This window comes from Crocuta crocuta, unplaced genomic scaffold (assembly GCF_008692635.1).
Source record: "Crocuta crocuta isolate KB4526 unplaced genomic scaffold, BGI_CrCroc_1.0 scaffold90, whole genome shotgun sequence".
NCBI classification, from domain to species: Eukaryota; Metazoa; Chordata; class Mammalia; order Carnivora; family Hyaenidae; genus Crocuta; species Crocuta crocuta.
The window spans coordinates 6,167,537-6,192,074 of NW_027527449.1; the positions used below are offsets into that span (position 1 = coordinate 6,167,537).

Consider the following 24,538-nt stretch of genomic DNA (forward strand, 5'->3'; position numbering starts at 1 on the left):
GCGGCTCTGTCTAGCTGGAGTTCTCCCGTGGGCGAATCCCCCAAGCCCAGCCCGCCCTGGCCACACGCAGCCGCCCGCGACCCCACCCCATTCTCCTCCCCCATTTAAGTGCCGTCACTGAACACTCAGCCACCCTCGCTGTAACGCGGGAGGCGTGTTCCGGTCTTTCGGTTTCCCATAGACCAAACACAGAGGCCCGAGTGCCTTGCGTAGGTTTGTGCCCTGCACGGTTATAACCCGGGTGGTGCTGTGTGGGGCGCCTGGGAGGCTCCAGCCTCGCGTCGAGGCCCAGGGCGGCCGCTGCAGGGAGAAGCCCCGGGTCCCCCGCTGGAGCGACGCCGGACGGGGCCTGTCTGCCGCCGCAGGAGGAGCAAGCGGGCCGGGCGCCACCGCTTCCCCGCTTCGCGCGGGCGGTCCCGGCGGCCGCAGCTCCTCCCGGGACCGGCGCGCTTGAACTCCGGGCGTTGGCCCAGCACCTCGTCCCTGTCGCCCTGCGAGTCTGTCCCGGTGCGCAGCGGCCCGGGGCGCGATGCTGGCGCTGTGGCTGGCGGGCTTGGGGCCGAACCTGCTGTTGTGGGGCGCGCTGGGCGCCGTCTCGGTGGCGGGCGCCGCTCTGCTCCTGAACCTCCTGCCGATGCTGGCGAGCTACGCGCGGCAGTGGCAGCAGATGAAGGACCTGCCCACGTTGCCCGGCTGCTACCCCTTGGTGGGACACGCGCTGCTGATGAACCCAGGAGGGAAAGGTGAGAGGCCGCCCCTCGGCCGCCCCCACCGACACCCGGGGGCCGGTGGGCTCCCAGCCTTGCACGGAGCACCCCCCCTCCGCCCCCAGCAGGAGGCGCAGGATGCGGGAGCTTCCCAACATCCCCGCCCCCGGGCTCAGCAAGCCTAGAGCCCCGCTATTGAGGCGCCGGCTGCTTCGGGGAAAGAAGAATCCGTCACCTGCTGGAGGGTGGATTCCCAGTTCTGTCCAGTTTGCTCTTATGACACCTGATAAAATTGCTCGTGCCTTTGTTTCACATCAACTTTTCTTTTTTTTTTTTTAATGTATAGGCTGGAACGCATTATGTGTAAGCTCGGTCCTTCTGCGTCTTCTCTTCCCACTTCGTAGCTGTCGCTATATCTCTAAACCCTGCCGCCTTCTCTCTTTGGCTGTGAAAGCCTTAGAGCAGAAAGTTCCCTGGACCAGGGCAAGTACCTGAAACCAGTCCTGTTCTCCTCCACCCGCCCCTGCCCTCCGGAAAATCAGGGACTAGAGATTCATCTGAGGCTTTCCTCCCTCCCCACATCACAAGATTTGACCACAACTTTCTACCCTTCTTGACCTTCTTATTTTCGTTCTTTTAAGGAAGTTAGGTAATAACAGTAAACTATGAGAGCAGGGCCCTCTGGAAAACTCAACACAGCAAGTTTTAAAAGCCTTCTGTATTAAACAGTGAATTGTTTTNGTGAGTTAGAAAGTTCTCGTAAGTACCTGGTTTTACAGTCTCTCGTTAGGGATAGTGAATTAGATTTTAGCACTCCGTTTTTATGGGTGTGTGAATTGGGATACCCAGAGCTGAAAAGATTTGCCCAAAGCGACAGATTCTAAAATGAACCAAGGACCACAATCGAGTTTCACCTTCGATTAATTGTAAATAGCAGTTGAACATGANAGATAAGGCCTCATGGGGCGGGAGTGGGGTGTGTGGGGTGTTTACAAAAATACTGAAAATGTTTCCAGGCAGAAGAAATCCAAGTTAACTTTTCACCAACTAAACATCAATGTGACTAATGTTTCAACTCATCCAACGCCGCATCTAGATATATGAAAACTATGTTTGTAAAAATCATCTTGGTTGATACTAAAAACAGAGTTAACCTCTCCTTCTACCCTGAGACTTGATAGTATTTAAGAGGAATTGTGTAAATATAGAGATCTCTTAGCCCCCAACAAGAAATAATATCCTTAAGAAATCTCATAGTCTTTGGGGGATTTTTTCTAAAAATTGAAATCTCTAGTGAATGAGACCTGTTTCAAAATAAACTGTGACTTCTTCTCCCTGGAGTTACTTTCTAAGTGAAAAGAATGACAACATACTGGCTTTTACAAAGGGACTTTTTAATCCGTCAACAAGTACTGGATTTTGGCATCAGGCAAAGCTTTGCTCCACTTCCAGCTTTGCAACCAAGTTGTTTAAATGTGAGGAGTTGTTTAAAACTCTCTAAAGGGGAAAGAGCAAGAGATGAACTACAGTAACAGCCAGAAAACATTGAACAAAATGACGGTATCAAGAATTACTTGAAATGCCGGGCGCCTGGGTGGCTTCGTCGGTTAAGCATCCGACTTTCGCTTAGGTCATGATCTCGCGGTTGGTGGGTTCGAGCCCCGCGTCGGGCTCTGTGCTGACTGCCAGCTCAGAGCCTGGAGCCTGTTTCAGAGTCTGTATCTCCCTCTCTCTCTCTGACCCTCCCCTGCTCATGCTGTCTCTCTCTCTCTCTCTCTCTCTCTCTCCTAGAAATAAATAAAAAATATTTTTAAAAAATTACTTGAAATGCAAATAGACTGAATTCTCCAATCAAAACACATAGTATGGCTGCATGGATAGAAAAGATCCATTTTTATGCTGCCTACAAGAGACTCACTTCAGACATAAGGGCACACGCAGACTGAAAGCGAAGGGATGGAAAAAGATGTTTCCTGCAAATGGAAACCGAAAGAAAACTGGGGAGCTGCCCTTACACGAGACAAAATAGAGTTTAAAACAAAGACTGTAATAAATGACCAATAGGGTATTCCATGATAATAAAGAGGTCAATCCACTAAGAAGATACAGCATTTATAAATATATATGTACCTAACATGGAAGTACCAAGATAGGTAAAGCAAGTATTGAAACTCTCTAAGTTAAAGTTTTGTGCCCTTAACTTGTAAATTAATTGGATGACCGTTATTTTAAGGATTAAATTCAATGCATGCTATTTCTAGATCGCTGTCTAGGGCTTGGTTAGGGTAAGTTCCTTAATCGTCAGTGGGCTCTCCCTTGTGCCCAACATTGAGCTAAACAAAGTGGTTGGTGTCAGGATATTCTAAGATACATTCCCTGTTCTCAGTGACCTTGTCTCTTATGCAGAGGCTGTGCTTTTGATTTTGCAGCCACTGTTCAAATTCCAGCCTCAGTAATCTCAACCTGGAGTCCTGCCGTTGACTTTTCATTGGCCTTTCAAACCAATTTCTTGCTGTTTTTAGTCCATTATGTCAACACCTGCCTGCCCTAACTGTTCTCTGATATTGCACCTGATACCTTCAAACCACAGGCTCAGACTTGCGTCTCCTCTATCAGATCAGATGAGGCAGGCAGTTATCATGAGACATGGCATTTTGACACTGTTGATTTGACCCAGCTCTTTTCACAGCAATTTTTTTTAATGTTTTTTTATTTATTTCTAGAGGAGAGAGAGACAGAGAGACAGCGTGAGCAGGGGAGGGTCAGAGAGAGAGGGAGTCACAGACTGAAACAGGTTCCAGGCTCTGAGTTGGCAGTCTGCACAGAGCCCGACGCGGGGCTCGAACCCACGAACCGCGAGATCATGACCTAAGAGAAAGTCGGATGCTTTAACCGACTAAGCCACCCAGGCGCCCCCACAGCAATTTTGACAACCATTTAGACCAGGAGACATTTGAAAGCAATCTGGGGTAATGGTTAAGATGGCACATTGTAGTGTCTTGCTGCCGTAAGTACAAAGCCAGGTTCTATTGTTTATGAACTCTGTGATATTGGGCAAGTTTCGTCAATTGTGACAGTAATAATAGTGTGTTTGCTTTACCTATGGTGAGGTGTAAAAATGCATCAAAAACCCTCCCTCTAGCTCTGACATGTAATAACTTGCTGCTGTAAATGAATATGACCTGATGGGTGTTAGCTATTTTAGGATAATTATTACTACATTTTGATGTGCTGAAATCTGCAAATACTTAAAAAAATCAATACTTTTATTTAGTATTGTATGCAGTGGACGTCGTGCACTCCTGTCCTAGTGCACTGCGCACACCCTGACCTGAAGCCTGGGAATGGGTGACGCTTAAGGATGAGTGAGAAACAGGGCTGGGCTGAGCGTGCGCACATTATTGGCATTGAAAAAGTGCTGAGAAGTTGAATGGTTCGTGTTTTATGCCATATCAATTTGTCCCTGGCGCCCAAATTTCCATGTCAAAACAGCTCTGTCAAAATCTTAAGTACCATATTAGTAGTGTCACCCTGGGGTTGGAATTAGCCTTGCTGTTGTCAGTCAGGCATTCTCTTGGCCCAGGGGAAGCCCTGAATCCACATCTGCATACCGACCAGCCTGCCTCCCTACTTAGATTTTCCTAGCAGTGTAAGGAGGCTTCCACTCCATTTCCTAACGTGTAATCACTTCCCCAGCTGGGACTCAAATCCTCCCTTAACGTCCTCTTGTTTGACTTGTGTCCTGAAAGCCTGTCTAGTCTTTGCCAGGTCTTTTCTCTGAGGCCTGGACTCTGTGTCTTAATTCTTCTGTCACTGGCTGCTGTCATTTGTTTCTACTTGGATGGCCCTCATTTCCATCTTGAGAATTTTGTAATGGCTTGATCTCCCCTACGGCCATGCTGCATTCCCCAGACTGGGGCCTCATGGATTTCAACACCGAAAGTGTTGACTCCCAAGTTTTCCACATTACTTAGAGGCTGTAGTTGGGATTGACGGTCACCATCTCCGCGTACCCAATGCAAGCAGCAGCCATAAAGCACAGCCAGTACCCCTAACCCTGGCTGCACTGAACCCCGGCCTTTTCCCCACCCCCAGCGGCTTCCTGTGGCCTTGGTATTCCCAGGGGATTCACAGACCTCACACACACTGGTGTTTTATTGTGCTAAAATACTATTCTAGTCTTGCTACTCCACCAGAAATTTCCAGTGACTCCGTAGAGTGTATCAGAGAAAATCAAACCCTCCAGTGCTCCAATCTCCTCTTGTAGTGGTATGACCCCATCTTATGCTGCAGCTGCACCCACAGCGATTTTCAGAGTTCCATGCTTCTGCTCTGCTGTTTCTGCTGCGTGGTTTACAGTCTCTCTCTACCCCTACTTCCTCTTTCCTGCCTATAAAAAGATAACTCCTGTTTTAATGTTCGAATGCCGTCTCCTTCATGAATTTTTTTTTTCAGTCCTGTCCACGAGGACCAGTAAATCCTCAGACCTAAACTCCTCTTTAAGCAACCATTTTGTTTTGTCTGGTATTACAAAAGGGACCGTGTCCCATAGTGATAATCTCCCTGAGACCAAGGATTGGGCCCTTTGGAGGGACTCGTTTCTTGTATGTTATCTTACTCATAATTAAATTACCCTCACAATTCAATCATTATATATTTTAATAGGGACTGTGTGGTTGACTTTGAAGATGTGAGAGACTTGGCAAGTGTTAAGTTACTTGCCCAAAGTAAACAAACAAACAGACCCAGAAGACACCATAAGGAACTCATTTATAATGAAATATTTTCTCCCAGAATTTTTTCAGCAGCTAATTTGTTACACGGAAGAATATCGGCATCTTCCACTGCTAAAACTCTGGCTTGGGCCAGTACCAATCTTGGCCATTTATAATGCGGAAAACGTGGAGGTGAGTGTGTGGGAAATAGGGTCACGTTTCCACTGTGTATTTGGTGGTGTGAGAGTCTCATCAAAATAAGGATAGCAAAAATGTTCTTGTGTTATTTGAATTCAGTATATTGAGCGTTTCACTAAATATTTTTGGCTATGTGGGGGCCATTTAATACTTTAGACTATTAGACTTTAAGATAGTCTAAATATGGGGGTGAGTAGGAGTGTCTAGATATCTGTGCATCTCTTCTATCAGGTCCAATATATTCTCCTTTTCTGGAAAGTCTACATGAGGATATAGTTTCATAGAAACACGAATAGATTATTTCACAAGGTGAGCACATGTTACCTGCCAGCCACCATTTTCTGAGTCTAAAAATGTAAGACTAATAAAGTATGAGTGTTTCTCTCAAGGTACCCCAAGTCTCCTAGCCATTACAAATTGATTATGCCAAGTTAATTTTCTTAAAAAAGAATGCTCATCTGATATTGATAAGTCAGATGTCACTAATCCACACTATTGAAGTTACTGCTCAAAAAGTATTTTTACTTTACTTTTTACTATTCTTTTTACTTAGTATGACACTGGATTATCTTGTGGTTTGATGAGGATTTGGGTCAGGGAGTAAAAATGGGGTAAACAGCTTCTTTGCGTGGAACAAAAAAACCCCAGAATTTCCTAGGCAGTAGTGCTGGGGTATGTCTTTCTTAGTTACTGCTGTGGCAATGTTGGATTTCTCTCGTGCCACACAGTAGCGGCCTGGTTTAGAGTAGATAATGAGGGTAACAGGCATAGGATTTCAGCCACGGCTGACTTGGGAGCAGGTTTGGTGTGTGTGGGTGGAGAACCATCCGGAATGCAGAACTGGAGCCAGGAGTCTGGGCACCATTTCCTGCTCAGACCCGAATGTTCATCCCTTCTGCCTCACTTGGATCCCAGGTGATCTGATCACACTCATGGCCTTCAGTGTTACTTATGTGCTGGGGACACTCAAATATGCACCTTCTAGTTCATGTCTTTATCCTGAGCATTATACCTGCTTTCAGACCATGGCAACTTGAATGTCTTCAAGTCAACATGTCCACAAATGAACTTGTGACTTTTATCTTCCTAGACATGGTCGTCCTTGGGTTCAACTACTTCCTCTCTCCCATCCCCCTACTCATAGTCAACGGCCCCTCTTGGATCCTAGTTTGTGGTAGGAGCCAGGACATCATCCTAGACCTTTTCCTTTCTCTCAACTCCATTTGGTCCCCAAGACTGAATGACAGTTATCTGTTAAACACTCTACTTGACATTTTTAGAGGCACAGGAATAAAAATGAATCACAGAGAAATAATAGTTATGAGATGTTACTTTAAAAAGTAGTGTTCCGGGCACCTGGATAGCTTAGCGAAGCATCTGGCTTCGGCTCAGGTCATGATCTCATGCTTTGTGAGATCGAATCCCGCATTGGGCTCTCTGCTGTCCGCACAGAGCCCACTTCAAATCCTCTGTCTCCCTCTCTCTGCCCTTCCCCCACTTGTGTTTGTGTGTGTGTGTATGTGTGTGTGCACACATGCATTCTCAAAAATACACATAAAAAAAAAGAATAGTTAAAATGGTACATTTTTTTAAAAAAGTAGTGAGTAGTGTTCTAGTCACGTCCTCTTACAGCTGAAATTGCTTTGATGTCTATATTATCTCTCAATTTTTTTTCTCTTTCCAAGGTAATTTTAACGAGTTCAAGGCAAATTGACAAATCCTATATGTACAAGTTCCTCGAACCATGGCTTGGCCTAGGACTCCTTACCAGGTATGTCAGTGTCACTTTATAAAGCTGTGTCATAGAATCAGTGCCTTCCATAGGCAACTTGCTATGTCAGGAGTTGGCACAAAGTCATTTTCCATCCCAAGACTATGCTACCAGGAAGTATGGGCAAAGCTGGAAGGAAAGATCTGGAGAACAGTGGGCTCTGACGAACAGGAGTCCAGCATGTATGGTAACCTGTAGCCATGGTACTCAGTAATGGTGATGACCAGTGTTCTAAGAATCAGGTCCTGGTGGACAGATGGAGTAAAGGAAAGGAGAGTTTGGATCAGGCAAATCTTGAAAACCCAGTGAAAAAAGCAGTAGCCCCAGCTAAGTGTATGGAGCACAAAACCCCAGTCCTTGAGCTGGCATCCAGAAAGGACTCCTTCCTCTGAGAGAAGGCCTATGAAGAGAGGGCAGGACCCTGTGGGGTCTGTGAAGAATTTGAAGATAGTAGAGATCAAAGTAGAATCGTAGACCATCGGGATCATCTGAGGACTAAGGTATTCACAGAGGGGAGACAAAGTATTCTAACGTAAAAACTCAGAAATTTAGAAAAATTTATAAATTTTTCAACTGTCATGAGTGCTCTTTTAAATACTAGTAAGTTTAGAAAAGGATCTAAAATATCCACATTCTGTAACTATATACGAATCTTTGTCTTTCTGACCAAAGCATCTGAGAACCTATAGATGAAGCTCTTTCAGGAGAATTGTGTTGACTTGGCTAAATTTACACTCTGTTTCCGCTCTTGCTCCTCTTTTATCTGTAACCATGTATTGTATTTCTAGTACTGGAAACAAATGGCGATCTAGGAGAAAGTTGTTAACGCCCACTTTCCATTTTACAATTCTGGAAGATTTCTTAGATGTCATGAATGAACAAGCAAATGTATTGGTTAATAAGCTTGAAAAACATGTTAACCAAGAAGCATTTAACTGCTTTTTTTACATCACTCTTTGTGCCTTAGATATAATTTGTGGTAAGTCTCACTGATTTGTTTCTAAAGTTACGGTGTTAAGATAGCATGGCCCACACAGAAACTAACATTCCAGTGGGAAGGCAAAGGAGGGGATCGGAAAGGCTATTGGATTTCTTTGGGGTGGTCCCGTTGCCCCTGCTAAGGCTTTGGGCAGGAGAGTCACAGAGCCAACGTGCCAGGAAGGTCAGGGGGAAGGAAGACGCAGCAGGGACAGGAAGTAGATGATATAAGAAAAAAGGGGGAAAGAGCAATTTCAAAACCTCTAAGAACTGAACAGGACCTGTGTCCTTTTTTTAAGTGTCGGTCCCTGGAAAACGAACACAGGATAGGTGCTTGAATTGAATGGTTGCTTCTTGCCTCTGTTTTACAGAAACGGCGATGGGGAAGAACATTGGTGCTCAAAGTAATGGTGATTCTGAGTACGTGCAGGCAGTTTATAGGTAAATGACGTCCTTTGGATTGTCTTTTTTTTTTTTTTTTCTAGGAGAGAGAGAGAGAGAGACAGCGTGAGCAGTGGAGGGTCAGAGAGAGAGGGAGTCACAGACTGAAACAGGCTCCAGGCTCTGAGCTGGCAGTCAGCACAGAGCCCGACGCGGGGCTCGAACCCACGAACCGCGAGATCATGACCTAAGCGAAAGCCGGACGCTTAACCGACTAAGCCACCCAGGCGCCCCTTGGATTGTCTTTAACATGGTTCTGAGGGCTTTAAAAATTATTGCTAATAATTTGTGAGTATCTGTCTCCTTGTTTCAAAATGAAACTTTATACTAAAATTAACCCAGTCATTGAAGCATGTATTTTACTAGTGGAGGAACAGTTTTGTAAATGATGACACACCCAGATGATGCTGTAATTTAAAAGGATTATTTTATAACATGTTGAGAGATTACATTATGATACTAAGTGATAAAGGCAAAATAATTTTTTAGTATGATAGCCACCAGGCATGAAGAATTATTTATAGGAAGAAGGGTACCTGGGTGGCTCAGTCACTTAAGTGTCCAACTCTTGATTTCAGCTCAGGTCATGATCTCAAGTTTGTGAGTTCAAGCCTTGCATCAGGCTCTGCACTGACAGAGCGGAGTCTGTTTGGGATTCACTCTCTCTGCCCCTCCCCCATATGCTCACTTTCTCTCTCAAAATAAATAAGTAAACATTTGAAAAACATGATTTCTAGAAAGAAAAACTGGAAGGCGCTATACCAGAATATTAGCTGTGATTATTACTGGTTTCTATATGCACATCTCTTTTTCTTATTGTCTTTTGCTTTTGTTGTTCATTCTCATTTCCCATATTTTCTGCTCCGAATATTATTTTTTAACTGCAAGAATCAATTTTACTTTAAAAATGGCCTGAAGTTATTCAGCTATTAAGAGTCAGGGCAAGCAACTGACACATGAAAAATGTTCAACGTCACTCATCATCAGGGAAATACAAATCAAAACCATAATCAGATGCCACCTCACACCTGTCAGAATGGCTAAAATTATCAACTCAGGCAATAACAGGTGTTGGCAAGGCTGCAGAGAAAGAGAATCTCTTTTGTGCTGCTGGTGGGAATGCTAACTGGTGCAGTCACTCTGGAAAACAGTATGGAGGTTCCTCAAAAAATTAAAAATAAAACTACCCTACACCCTAGCAATTGCACTACTAGTTATTTATCCGAGGGATACAGGTACGCTGTTTTGAAGGAGCCCATGCACCCCAGTGTTTATAGCAGCACTATCAACAATAACTAAAGGATAGAATGAGCCCAAATGTCCATTGATTGATGAATGGAAAAAGAAAATGTGATTTATATATACAATGGAGTATTACTCAGCAATCAAAAAGAATGAAATCTTGCCGTTTGCAACTACGTGGATGGATCTAGAGGGTATTATGCTAAGAGAAATTAGTCAGAGAAAGACAAATATATGACTTGACTACTATGAGGATTTTTAAGATATAAAATAGATGAACATAAGGGAAGGGAAGCAAAAATATTACAAAAGCGGGGGGGTGGGACAAAACATAAGAGACTCTTAAATATGGAGAACAAACAGAGGGTTACTGGAGGGGTTTTGGGAGGGGGGATGGGCTAAATGTGTAAGAGGCATTAAAGAGTCTACTCCTGAAATCATTCTTGCACTATATGCTAACTAACTTGAATATGAATCAAAAATAAATAAATAAATAAATAAATAAATAAATAAATAAAATTAAAACTAAAAGAGTCAGGGCCAGGATTGGACATATCCTGTCTTTAAGTTCACTGCTCATTTCACTTTATTTTAATAAACGCTTCCTGAGCATCTGTAACCTGCCATTCACTGCCCGAGGCGCTGACTGGTTTTATCACTGCACAGCAGGAAGAATAGCAGGGAGACACGCATTGAAAGGGATAAATGTAAACATAAATTCTAATAATTGCTGAGAAAGAAAAGATCAAGTTGACATTAGCAAGGTAAACAAGGATATGTCCTACGGATGAGTGGTCAGGAAAAGCCTCTCTGAGGAATTGGTGTCTAAGCCAGTCTTGAAGGCGGAGATGATGCAGGGGCCTGGCTGCTGTCTCGCTGGAAATGACCAGGGAGGTACTCAGGACAGCTGTGTGACACATGGGTATTCGGTGAGCATTTCTCTGCGGAAGGGGACAGCCAGTTGTTATCTGTCACTCCGGAGGAGTGATGAAGCAAATGAGTAGATACTAGAAAGAGGCAGATTTCATCCTACTGTGTTATCCAAAAGCCACAGTGGCCCTGGGAGGTCAGGAACTCTTTCTGGAGAGACAGGAGCAGACATCAGATGGCCACCTGGTACGGATGTTTTATAACAAATTCTTCCTTCTGCTAATGAAACCATTAAAGTTTCAAGCTTCATTGGGTATGTAAAAGCCCATGCATTCATTGTTGAGCATAAAGGACAGAGCTCTTAGTAGCCTTTCAGAGAAGTCATCCTCATTCCCATATGTTTTCCTCATTAAGAGCAGGCACTGAATAGGTGCTAAGGAAATACACATTTCCAGGGTGTCAGTTAACATATTTTTATCCTATTTACAGGATGAGTGATTTGGTACATCGAAGAATGAAGATGCCTTGGCTCTGGCTTGACTTTTTGTTTCTTATGCATAAAGCAGGATGGGAACACAGAAGGAACCTAAAAATCCTACATAATTTTACCAATACTGTAAGTCTTTAATTCATGTTTTTAGTTTTTATTTATTTATTTATTTTTTTATGGGCATAGCATCCTCGCTCCTCTCGGAGCATTTTTTTTTTAATGTTTTATTTATTTCTAGGAGAGAGAGACAGCGTGAGCAGGGGAGAGTCAGAGAGAGAGGGAGTCACAGACCGAAACAGGCTCCAGGCTCTGAGCTGGGAGTCAGCACAGAGCCCGACGCGGGGCTCGAACCCACGAACCGCGAGATCATGACCTAAGCGAAAGTCGGACGCTTAACCGACTAAGCCACCCAGGCGCCCCTAATTCATGTTTTTAGTGTGGTAGAATATACACAAGAGAACACTTTGCCCTTATGGCCATTTTCAGTGTCCAATTTGGAGGCTTTAAGTACATTCACAATGCTATGCAACCATCACTACTACTACCCATTTCTAGGACTTAAAACAATTTTTTTAATGCTTATTTATTTGAGAGAGAGAGAGAGAGAAAGAAACAGAGCATGAGAGGGGGAGGGGCAGAGAGAGAGAGAGAGAGAGAGGGAGACACAGAATCCGAAGCAGGCTCTGTGCTGACAGCTCAGAGCCTGACCCGGGGCTCAAACCCAGGATCCATGAGATCATGACCTGAGCTGAAGTCGGTCACTTAACCGACTGAGCCACCCAGGCGCCCTGCAGGACTTTCCTAAGTCCTAGATTTTTGTGTTTTGTTAATATACCCAGTGTAAAATCATGGAGGCTGTGTCTCATAATATTTGAATTGAATAATGGAAAAAAAGGCAACATGATTACATTTCAGTTATGTATTTAGTAAATATTAATTAAACAGTTGCTAAGTTCCAGTTTGCCACATGTAAGAGACATAGTAATGAGTATGACATGTAGGTTTCCTACTCTAAGATAGGTTAGTTTAGTAAGGGAGGTTATCTATTAAAATGGCAAAATGAGATATGAACTATGAATATTTATGAGCAAACAGGGTGCTATGTTAAAAGAACCTAGATATGAGTATTATAAGAGTCTCTGGAAGATGTTTGTATTAGACAGTAGTTTTCAAAGGCAACGAACCTTTATAGTAGTATTTCAATTTAGAAAAGGTTAAAATTAACTGGATATTCCTGTTTCCAATTCAAAAATTACAAAGTGATGTTGTTTTGGATACAAGATGTCAGTCTGTGTCAAAGATGAATACAGGGCAATCACCAGGGTGAGGGGGCTGGCCAACAGTTTGGATTTTATAGGCACACTTGAGTTTTTCCTCAGCTGTCATACGTTAATATCAGTATCAATATTTAATGAATTCCTAATTGGAGGAACAATATTATTCATTTGATTAATATTGAAAGTTATATCCTGAATGCTAGGCACTAGGGTTCAATCAAGAAGGCTTGCCTTCCAAGAACTTAGGATCTGTTCTTTCAAACTACTTAGTAGCAGGTTTGGTCAATCGCCTGATGGGAGAAAAAAGTTGAAGTGTGTAGCCAAATGAAGTTTGTGGGCTTTAATGCTTTCATTCGTTCAACAAATAATGAGTGTTCTTAAAATGCCAGGCAGTGTTCTAGAGGTTGGAAAGATATCAATGAGCAAAGACAAGTTTGCTGCCACATGGTCATACATTTGAATTAGAAGTGAAAGGCACTAAATAGCAAGTATAACATAATTCCAGATGGCAAAGGAAATGAGAAGACATAATGAACGGTTAGGAAGATAGTGCGTAGGGACTGGCATAGCAATGATCAGGGAAGGTCTTTCTGATCGTGCGACTGTAAGCAGAGACTTGAATGAAAGGAGGGAGCCAGCCATGCTGAGGAGGGAGCAGTCTAGCCAGAGGAACAGCAAGCAAACAGGAGAACTTACCCATCAACCTGCCATTTCTGTCCTTCATTACAGCATGTAATTACAGTGATGTGCAATTAGTCTAGTATACAATGACTGAATTTTCTCTAGCGCCTATGCTTTTTTCTCAATGGCTCATTCAGATCTCTAGGCTGAGAGATAAAATGCCATAAGATGTTAAGAAGCTTGACTATATTTTTACAAGAGTGTAAGTTATTATTGAGATAGAAAGGATAGGAAAGGTTTAGAAAAAATTGGTTAAAAAAGCTAGGATATTTTTAAAGAATTTTTTTATATTTATTGAGAGAGAGAGAGACAGAGCACAGGCAGGTGAGGGGCAGAGAGAGAGGGAGACACAGAATCTGAAGCAGGCTTCAGGCTCTGAGCTGTCAGCACAGAACCCGACAGTGGGCTCGAACTCACAAAGGTGAGATCATGACCTGAGCTGAAGTTGGATGCGTAAGTGACTGAGCCACCCAGGTGCCCCAAAGAAGGTAGGATATTTTCATAGGAAGGCGTATTGTTAGGTTATAACAAATTCCAAACCCAAGCGTATGATGGTTTAAATCCTAGGTCATCTCTGAACGGGCCAAGGAGCTGAAGAGAAATGAAGAACACAGAAGTGGTGATGAGGACTCCTCCCCCTCCAAAAATAAACGCAAGGCTTTCCTTGACTTGCTTTTAAATGTGACTGATGATGAAGGGAACAAGCTAAGTCATGAAGAGATTCGAGAAGAAGTTGACACTTTCATGTTTGAGGTATTTTATATCGTGTTATTTTCAGGTATCATTAAATTTCCAATTAGTTTTTAGAATTTATAACATTAGTTTTGAAAGTGTAATGTAATTTTAAAGTAGCTTAATATAGCTAAGAAACGGTCATCAGATTAGCATTAAAATTTACCCAACTTAAGAACCTAATTAAGTATCAGATCAACTTCCATGTTCAGAAAAACATTTGATTCATGCTGAGTACAGCATAGATGCATTTTTTTTTTCCGCTCAAGAAAACCTAAGGTCTGTCAGAATTTTCCAAGAAGACCAGCCAGAAATTGCTGTGTTCTCTATATTGCTTCACGCTTTCTTTTAATCTCTGAAACCCACTAGTCTGTGTCTTCACTCCTTCCTTTGAAAGAAGGCTGTTTGCTTCCTGCCTCTCCCAGTGAGTCCTTAGCTGCTGCCCTCCCTAAGGAAGAGAACAAGAGCCGTCCCATGGATAATTTAACCAGTTTGTGATTCTAAAAAAAGATTTCTGGTCTTCCAGTAATAACAGTAATAGTAAAAAATGGAGCTTTTACAAAGAGAATTCTAACAAACTATTAAATATCACATGGAGTGAGTCTCTCAATATATGGATTGCCAAATAGAGCTAGATAAATGGTTTTTATAAGCACCACATGGTAATATATTGGAAGTGGAGGAGACCAAAGACATCCACCATTTTCTTTTCTTTTTTTTTTTTTTACAAATGGTTTATTGTCAAATTAGTTTCTACACAACACNCGGCCATCTGGAAACATCCACCATTTTCAGTGGCTCAGCACATGGTCACTGTTATGTTAGCTGCTGCCTACAGCCCTCTAGGTGTGATGTTGGAGTGCATCCGTCCTTTCTTCCCCAGAGAGGTGGGTCTGCATCCTGTAGCTGAAAGCAGATGGTGTTAAGCCTCTGTAGACTTGAGCTCTTCTCTGGCTCTGTGCTCACTGGCCCTATGAGATGCCTCCCATCTTCCCCGGTCTCTGTTGTTGCTTTCCTATGTGTACAGCAGAGAGATGGGCTAAGGCGGTGATTTTAAACTTGTTTTTTGAAACAGAGCACTTTATTGAAAAGGAATTTTATGTGGAAAATCAACACCCACTGAGCTAAAAAGCAGAGGTGTTAAGCATGTAGGCTCTGGGGCCACGGCCCGGCCATAATCTGTCCTTGAGGTATAACCTCGGCGCCTCATAGAGGCTTCCTGGGCCTCAGTGTTCTCGTTGTTAGAGCAGGGGCCTTGCAGATTAGATTCGTGATTTTTTTCAAGTGTACCAGAAAGTGTGCCCAGGAAGCATACAGCAGATCTTGGCTATTATTATTTGATGTTGAAGTGGAGAGACCTTCTCACTTCTCCACCCTGTAGGCACACGAACGAGTGCCCGCACGCGCACACATACACACACGAGTGCACGTGGCTGCACACACATAAACACGGGTGCACACGCATGTCCTGTCATCCTGCACCTACACATATGTGCATTTATGGGGCACACAAACCTCCCTCCACCAGGGACCTCTCCCCTTCATGAAAACAGCCAGATCAATGATCTCTTCCAGTTTTAACAATTTTTGAAATTCTAAGGTTTTTTTCTTCTTGGCATCAAATGGGAGGCAAACCACAAACTATCACGTTGTGACCTAACGTGACCGCCTCCGTGATGTGGGTGCAGGCTGTGGGGGCCATGCCTTTCACTGCCTGGGAGCCAGAAGTGGGCGGAAGGTTTTTACCCCAGCCCTATCCCAGCAGTGCGCTCCTGTGAATTCTGTGCTTTGCTTGGCTCTGGGGAGCAGACAAAATGAAATAGGAAGTTGTGTCACGGTATTTGATCTCTAAAATGTGAATTATAGTATTAAGTATTTGGTGAAGTTCTTGGGAAGAATAATTACCCTAGTTTCTGGAAAGTGCTTAGTGTTTTGCCTAGAACTTGGTAAAATTAAATGAAACTCTTTACCAACTTCTTGCTCTGGAGAATATTACTTGCAACTGCCTATGTGCTCCCTGGTGTCCAGCATCAGTGGGTAAGGCCTACCTTCCAAATAGGGACAGTGGAGAAGTACAGATGTGGCACGTCGGCTCAGAAAAGCCAGACTTTCCCCCCTTTTAAATTGTCTGGCATACCCCGCTCTTTGGAATGCTCCCTTATCGGCACAGTCGAGCCACTTCTCACCAAGTAGACTGTTCCATGTCACGGTGAAATGCCTGTCCAAGCATGAACCTCCACCTTGAAGGAATTGTTTTATATGTGTGTTTGTCACCAAGGTGAGATGCTGTATGGGGTGAATTTGTTATGTTCTGGAGTCACATTGCAGCTGTCAGATCCAATCCAAGATGGAGTCACCCTGCCTAATCTTCTCAATACAACTCTGTTCTTGAAGCCATGTTTCTTCTCCCCTTTGTAGGGCCATGATACGACTGCAGCAGCAATAAACTGGTCCTTGTATCTATTGGGCTCTTACCCAGAAGTCCAGAAACAAGTGGACAGTGAACTGGAGGAAGTGTTTGGTATGTTTGGCCCCAACATTAGCTGCTCTCTACGTCCCACGTCCAGCAAAACAGATGCCATTCGTGCTCATGAAGGATGTGCTCTAGGACCTGTTGTAAAGACAGTGTAATAAGCAGGAAGGCTCCCTCATAGCATCCCTTCCAGTACCGTCTCCTTTGCAAGGCCTCCCCTGTTCACTTATAGGCATTGGTCAACTGCCTGGCATGTGACCACACTGGGCTAGATGCTCGGAGTGCACAGACAAGCGCTACTGTCTCCAAGGACCTCGCTGCTTCGTAGACGAACCAGCCGTTGTGCATAACATATCGAGTCCTGGCTGTGCACCTGAGTGATAGGAAGAAGGAGCTGTTTTGGAGCAGCGAGGAGCAGGTGATGTTAGAGAGAGAAAATCCAGGAGACCTGTTTCCTACAGGATTGGGTCTGGCCACAAATGAGAGAAAAGTTGGGTTAAGCTGAGACGGCATCATTTCTGTTACACAGCCAGCAATCTGCAGGTGACGAGTCCTAGGCTGACGTCAACGGGGGTGTCATCAGGCTCCCAGTCTTGCTTTTTCTCTCTTTTCTTCACCATCATGGCTTTTGTTTCTTTGATTGTTATTCCAGGTCTTGTGTGTATCTTCAAGACAAAAAGGAAGGGGAGGTGGGGAAGAAGGACACGCTAGTTTCCTGTGCCTGCTCTAATAAACTCTACAAGCTAGGTGGCTTAAAACAACAGCAATTTTTTTCACAGTTCTGAACACCCGAACTCCAAGATCAGTATGGCCGAGCCTAAGTCAAGGTGTTGGTGGGGCTAATATCCTTCCTGGAAGTCCTAGGGGAGCATCTGTTCCTTCCCACTTCTGGCGGCCACCAGCATATCCCTTCGTTTATAGCCACATCACTCAAATCTCTGCCTCTATTTTCATACCACCTTCTCGTGTGTGTGTGTGTGTGTGTGTGTGTGAGATCTCTCTCATCCTCTCTTAAAAAGACATTTGTGCTAGCATTCGGAGCCCAGATGAATAATCCAGGATAATCTACCCATTTTTATATCATTAACTGAATCAAATCTATAAAGGCATCTTTTCCCGAATAAGGTAATATTTATAGGTTCCAGGGATTAGCCCTCGACATACATAGAAGCCATTGCCAGATGACCACACAGGCGCTATGCATTGTGCCATTGACTTTATCCTTTGTTGAATTACACATCACATGGCTCGCATAGCTGGGAGGAGAAAATGAAAGATTGGGTCAGCCAGCCAGCAAAGTGGTATCTTACACGGTTTCATAGAGAAGAGAAGTGGGGACGTCAAAAAGCAGGAGAGGGAGAGGACAGTGGCACAGAAATAGAAAAGTTTGGAGGACAGTAGTGAATAGTGAGGGACAGCTAGCATTTAAAACATATGGTACAATGTATTGAGAGATGAGGTTGGACGCGTAGTTTTGAGTTCAGATTGTGTGACAACTGGACATCTCAAGAAGGAAGACTTTATTTTGTAGAATGGAGACAACCTAAACTTTTTGGCTATGTTTCTATGGCCATTTTATTTTTTTCTGTATTGATTTTAATTCTCTCATATTGCTTGTGCTGAGTAAATTTGCAAAAGGTCACAAGTGTTTTTGGAATACATTCACATTTTGTGTCCTCTGCAGTGTCTGGTTCATTGCTGTCGTGCTTTTTGCTACTGATCTCGCATAATTAAAGCACCATTATTATTAGATGGTTTATTCTCTTGCTTTTCATGTTTTCTGCGGATCACCCCTCACTTTTTCTTCTATCCTGCTTATTAGTGCTAAAATTTAGTGAGCAACTAATCTTCGGGTATTGAGTTGCAAGTATAAATTCCTCTTGTTACACATAAAATTAACCATTTATCTGTGTGTGTTTTATTGTAACAGACACTTATGTCTTGTTCATGTTTAAAACTGAGCTTCATCGTTTCCCTCCAGTGAAACAAAAATAAACTTTAAACAGGGAGAAAATTTCAATAGAGAATCTCAATCCCAAATAAGGTCTAACAGGCTCGCCAAGTCTCCCATGGAGTGGTAAGGCTCAAGGCACTAGGAGAGGATTTTATTTCCTAAATTGTGATGTCCATTAAACATCACAAACATGCTGAAAGAGAAGCCGTGTTGTCAAGATGCCCACTCCACCAACCCAGACATCTCAAACCCACCCTTCCCTGATCTAGAAATGCATTAAAAATATATTAAAACCAAGAGAAAGTAAAGTAACCAGATACATGTTGGTAAATGCTAACTGTGTCCATAGTCATGTAGAGACACAAAGTAATCTCTGAGCCCAGTGCTGAGGAAATGGAGGAAAAGAGCTAGAATTCTAGGCACTACCACACAGGGACCAGGAATCCATCAGCTTCCAGCAGAGCGAAGAGAGCCTAGGGCTTTTCTTTTTCACCCACATGTTTATATGAAGTGTTGGTTGAGGCAGAAAAGGGTAAAAATGAATTTGGAACAGAAAATGGTAGAGTTTTTCTCCCCAGGGCATTGTGTTCAAGGTGTTGCTCCCCACCCCCTCCAAGTAAGTTGAGAATCATGGTGTAAAGGAGAGGAAAGAGACTTCAAGAACAGCATGGCTGAGTACAAGGGGGCTGGAGAAAATTAAGACAGGAGATTGGAATCCATCAGTTTTCCATCCATCATCCTCATCATCTTAGCCTTCAGCCTCATTCTATTCTTCATTAGTATGTTCTCTTTCTCCTCCTCCTGCATCCCCTTCTCCATCATCCATGGCAGGAGCCAAGTAGTATCGTAATTGGTTTGGCCAGATGTCATCTTGGATGTCCCTTCCTAACTCCTCTGTACCAGCATCAAGATAGCTGGTAAACCAGAGAAAGAAACTCTCTGATTCCTCATGCTCCATCTTCTTATGGCTTTATTCTCCATTTGATTTGAACATTTCATCAAATCCTTTCTGACGCCCACTTGATTTCAGTAGATTTTGAAGACAGATCACACTCTCATCTAGATGAAATCCTTTGGGGAGAACTTTATTTTTGAAGGAAGGATTTTTTAATCAAAATGACCATCTATTCTATAACCTGAATTAATATCTTCAGAATCTGTCACTTCAACTCTGGTCAGATAATGCAGTACCTCTTTATCTTCCTCTCCAAGTAATACAAAGTCTGTGGATGGTTGACAGATGTTGTTACCTCCATAATTTGGGATTTTGGCAATCAATCCCAACTTCCTTTGAAAACATGGTCAGTGGTGTTATAGTTCTGTTCTGCTTTCAAAATCTCTCCACTGGCTTGTTCCTTAACTCCATCTGTACTCATTTTGAACAGTTGATCCTTGCTATTCTCTGTCTTCCTTTGGTAAGTCCAGGGAGGTTGATGTCTCTTCTGGCCAGGAGGCAAGACAATCTTAGTTTCTTTGTTTGACAAAGGAGCAACAGGCAATTAGGGTCCATGTTGTGGGGAAATCCAAGAATCTGACTCAAGAGAAGGTGCACATCTGGAAGCTCTAAGAACTCAAAATTAACCATTTTAAAGTATATGATTTGGTACGTTCACAGTGTTCGACAATTGTTACTCTAATTCCAAAACATGTTCAGCACCCCAAAAGGAAACCCTGTACCATTAATCAGCCAAACCCCATTCCCTCTTCCTCCAACCCCTGGCAGCCACTAATTTGCTCTGTCTCTGTGGATATACTTGTTCTGAGCCCTTCCTACAAATGGAATCATATGGTACATGACCTTTTATGTCTTGTTTCTTTCCCTTGGCACATTGTCTAATTTTATTTTGATTATGTATAATATTAGAAATCCTACTTTGGCTGTAGGTATATAATTTTCAGTGCTTTGATTAATTCCTCATTGATGTCCCATTCTGCAAGCCTATTTAGTTTTTTTCATTGTCATCTCCTGTATTTGCTTTGATCAGGAAAGTCTGATCGTCCTGCTACTGTAGAAGACCTGAAGAAACTTAGATATCTGGAATGTGTCATTAAGGAGAGCCTTCGCCTTTTTCCTTCTGTTCCTTTATTTGCCCGTAATCTTACTGAAAATTGTGAAGTTGGTAAGAACTCTATGATTAGGATAGTAGGGAAGAAGGGTTTTTTAATGTCTGTCTTGCTCCATTCTTACGGCCTATCGCCTACTTATTGACAGCGGGTTACAAAATTGTGAAAGGCGTTCAAGCAATCATCGTTCCCTATGCACTGCATAGAGATCCAAGGTACTTCCCAAATCCCGAGGAATTCCAGCCAGAACGGTTCTTTCCTGAGAATTTGCAAGGACGCCACCCATACGCATATGTGCCCTTCTCCGCTGGACCCAGAAACTGTATAGGTTTGTATCCATCAGAATTGGTTTGATCTTTCCCAGCACATGTGGTAGTGGGTTACTCAAAATAATTTCTTTGAGATGTAGTGTCTCCTAGGCTATAGTCCTTTAAAAAAAAAACTGGTTTCTTTTTTCCTCCACTTCACTATACATTATTGTTTCAAAAAAGATTGTCATAAAGTATAATTGTTTGCTAGGGCCACCATAACAAAGTGCTCCGCACCGGGTGGTTTAAACAACAGATACTTATTTTCTCATACTCTGGAGGCTACAAGTTTGAAACTGAAGCATCAACAGGGTTGGTTTCTTCAGATGTCGTTCTAAACCTTGACTTATAGATGGTCGTCTTCTTCCTGTATCTCCCCATGGTCTTTCCCGTGTGTGTTGTATCCTGATCTCTTCTTTGTATAAAAACATTAGATTGGATTAGGGTCCATCCATATGACCTCGTTTTAAGTTGATTAACCTCTGTTAATACCCTATCTGAAAATATAGTCAACATTCTGAGGTACAGGGTGGGGTTAGGGCTTCAACCTATAAATTTGGCAGTACGTAATTCAGTTCATAAGATAAAGCACAATCAATTTCATGGTAGAGTTTTAAAATGTAGATTTTGGACCAATGTTGAATGTATTTTATATGATAGAAAAATTATTTGTAACAGTTGGTTATAGATAACCTAATATCTATGTTTGTTGCTTTTAAGAATGGCATTTTGCAAAACAGAAGCAAAGAGTGTTTACCATGTGAACAGCTGAAGAACTTAAACAAAATGAATGTATATCGCCATGTGTTATGCACATTTATATGGGCTTTATGGTCTCTAGCATTTTATCATCCATGTAAATGCAGGCATTAGTAAACTGAGGTCAGATTTAAATGGATGAATCTGAAGCACATTTGGTGACTCTGTAGTAAAATAAATTCAAGGCCCAATAAGAAAGCCATCTCGTAGTGATTCTCATGCTTCAATGATCCTAGAACTCATCTGGGATTACTGCTAAAACACAGATACCTGCTCCACCCCAGCTCTCGGCTGCACTGGGTCGGGGCAGGGAAGGGGGCTTAAGAATCTTCATTTTTAACGAACATCTCAATTAATTCTGATTCTCCTTATTGTGAAAGTATAAAATTGCTTGCTTCCTCTACTAAGAGTGGTGATTTCTCACCTTTGAGATATATGTATATTTAAAGTAATGCTATTTTCATTAACTTGAAGGCCAAAGATTTGCCATAATGGAAGAAAAGGTCATTCTTTCCTGCATCCTGAGGCATTTTTGGGTGGAATCCAACCAGAAAAGAGAAGAACTTGGTCTGGCAGGAGAGCTGATTCTTCGTCCAACCAACGGCATCTGGATCAAGCTGACAAGAAGAAATGCAGATGAATCCTCACCATAGTACTAGGCTGGACCCTTGTCATGTGAAAGGTCTTTCTTGAAGGAACTGGATTTACAATTTCTAGATCTGGCCTCAATACTCTTAGTCCCTAGACCTATTTTTTTTTCTGGCCCCTGCTTCCGTTGGGATCAAGTTCACCAAAGAGTTTTTATATTTTAATCACCACCATAGATCTTAACCCTAGTCTTGATGCCCAAAGTAGGGTTAACTACTAAATAAACAGATGACAAGTTTCTCAGCAGAAGGATCCATAGGCCAATTCAATTCAATTGGCACAACCAAAGGATATAATTTAATTGAGATTCTGGAACTTTTTAAAGGTATTCTTATTGACTGGGAAACATGTATATACATGTATACATATGCACTTAATTTGAAAAGGGTAATTAAGTACTTAGACCTAAGAGGCTTAAGTATATTACCTAGAATTGATAATTTGTAAGTTGACTCATAAGTTCTGTTCTTGTTTCCCTTTTACCAGGTGCCAATAGCCATTATTTCATTATTCATAGCATCTCAACTAGGCTTATGTATCCTATACAGGTGGGAAAGATTCCTCTTGGTAATACCCAATCCTCCACAGTGCCTCATAGGTTTGAGAAATGGCTGTTGGAACTGGAAGGACCTTAGAAGTTTTTTGTTCCCTTTTTTTAAAGGGTTTGAAATCAATGAGAATGTAAGTTTCTGCCCGGAGTCACACCACTAGTGGGTGCCAGGGCTGGAAATAGAGGTCTGCACATCTCTCCATTGCCAACACGATGGACTTCACTGTGTCATGCTCTTACTTTATGGACCTCAGGTCTGTAACTAGATGCGTCCTTAGAACACAGATTTTTCTGCCTCTAATTTTGGGATATTCCTTCTAGAACTCTTCCATCATTAAAAGAAAAGAGAAGCCACCCATCTATATTTAGTAACTCAGGAATATCTCACTTAGTTTAGGATTAGACTTCCAGCAAATTCAATCCTCCAGAACATACCTATCAAGCTGATAACTGACACACGTTCTCTGAGTTTTAATTCCATAGGCAATATCTCTATCCCCTCCCTCATTCAGTGACTTTAAAAACTGACTTTTAATAAGCATAGTATGATTGTTTCTTCAGTTTTCCCAGGGCATAGCAGATAGAAGAAACAAAGTAAGAGGATAGAGTTTATTCTTTAATGGCTATCAAAGGGAGAGATTACAAACCAAAGCCATTTGCGAGCACTTCAGGTGAGTCATTTAGGACAGGGTCAGTAGCTCTACCCATTTTATTATCCCAGGGAACCCAGTTCAGACAACCCAGTTGCTAAGCTGATGACAAAAAGTCAAGGAAATATATGATACAGTTGAAAAAGATTCATAGCATATGCTTAGCTTTGTTATCTAGAAAGTGGGTATATGTAGAAAATCTTATTTCCAGAGAACTATGGATAATCAAAGTTTTATTCATGGAAATTAGTATTCTCAATTTTATATATTTAGATTGAAAAGGTGCCTTTCTCTCTCTCTCTCTCTCTCTCTCTCTATTCTTCCTTCCTTCCTCCCTCCCCCTCCCTCTCTTTCAGTGGTCCTGCCCTAGATGTGAAATTAACTTTAAAGTAAAATACTCCTTAATGTTACCTTTTGGCCTAAGATCTTCATGTAGCCCCAGAATAATTCGTTATTTGTGTTTTAATTGAGAATTGGAAATTCTCTTAACCATGTTACAGGTGGAATGGTCTGTGGTATCAAAATGCAGATGCTGATTTTTTTTTTAATAAGAGGATGATCAAGTATCTGTGAGGCTATTACTTGTCTAACTACGGCTTGAAAGAGATATCTCAAGAAAAATAAATTACATTTTAATGACGAGTGCTATATTTTATTCTGAGAATCGATGTCATCTTGAAATATAGATAGCTTTAAAAGACAAATTAGCAGGTGACAGGTTCATAATGAGTGAGAAAGGAAATAGCGCTTTTGAACTGCTGGCCTCACTGCTATTCAGACTTTCCAACAAATGTTCCTTGTGCCCTTATCATAGACTGATTCTGAGTTTTCCTGATTCTGAAGAATTAAGTGGAGACGTAGAAATCCCTGCACATTTTTCTCGGCTGATAGCAGCAAGTGAAATCTCCTAGAGAGGCCTGGGAATCAGCAAAACCATGAGCATCATTGGATCCCAGCATATACAGGCTAGAAACCTCTCCAGGTGAGGACCTGGTGAACTGACTGATGCTGTATTCATTGTCACAGACTG

At 42.4% G+C, this 24,538-nt stretch overlaps 1 protein-coding gene and 1 pseudogene across 3 annotated transcripts; one reads left to right on the top strand and one right to left on the bottom strand.

Annotated features, from left to right (window-relative positions):
* The first annotated feature begins 162 nt into the window (after positions 1–162).
* Positions 163–24,147, top strand: CYP4V2 (cytochrome P450 family 4 subfamily V member 2). Of its 3 annotated transcripts, none has more exons than XM_077762379.1 (11): positions 163–743; positions 5,502–5,614; positions 7,306–7,391; positions 8,180–8,370; positions 8,741–8,810; positions 11,412–11,538; positions 13,938–14,123; positions 16,521–16,623; positions 20,515–20,649; positions 20,742–20,921; positions 22,135–24,147. In XM_077762379.1, the coding sequence occupies exons 1-11, from the start codon at positions 530–532 to the stop codon at positions 22,311–22,313; spliced, it is 1,584 nt and encodes a 527-aa protein (XP_077618505.1). In that variant the 5' UTR covers positions 163–529; the 3' UTR covers positions 22,314–24,147. The 3 variants fall into 3 exon arrangements, with proteins under 3 accessions (XP_077618505.1, XP_077618514.1, XP_077618522.1); XM_077762396.1 differs by having other exon boundaries at positions 707–743; positions 5,373–5,614; XM_077762388.1 differs by lacking the exon at positions 20,515–20,649.
* Positions 19,158–19,906, bottom strand: LOC144230384 (protein SET-like; annotated as a pseudogene).
* Positions 24,148–24,538: the final 391 nt, after the last annotated feature.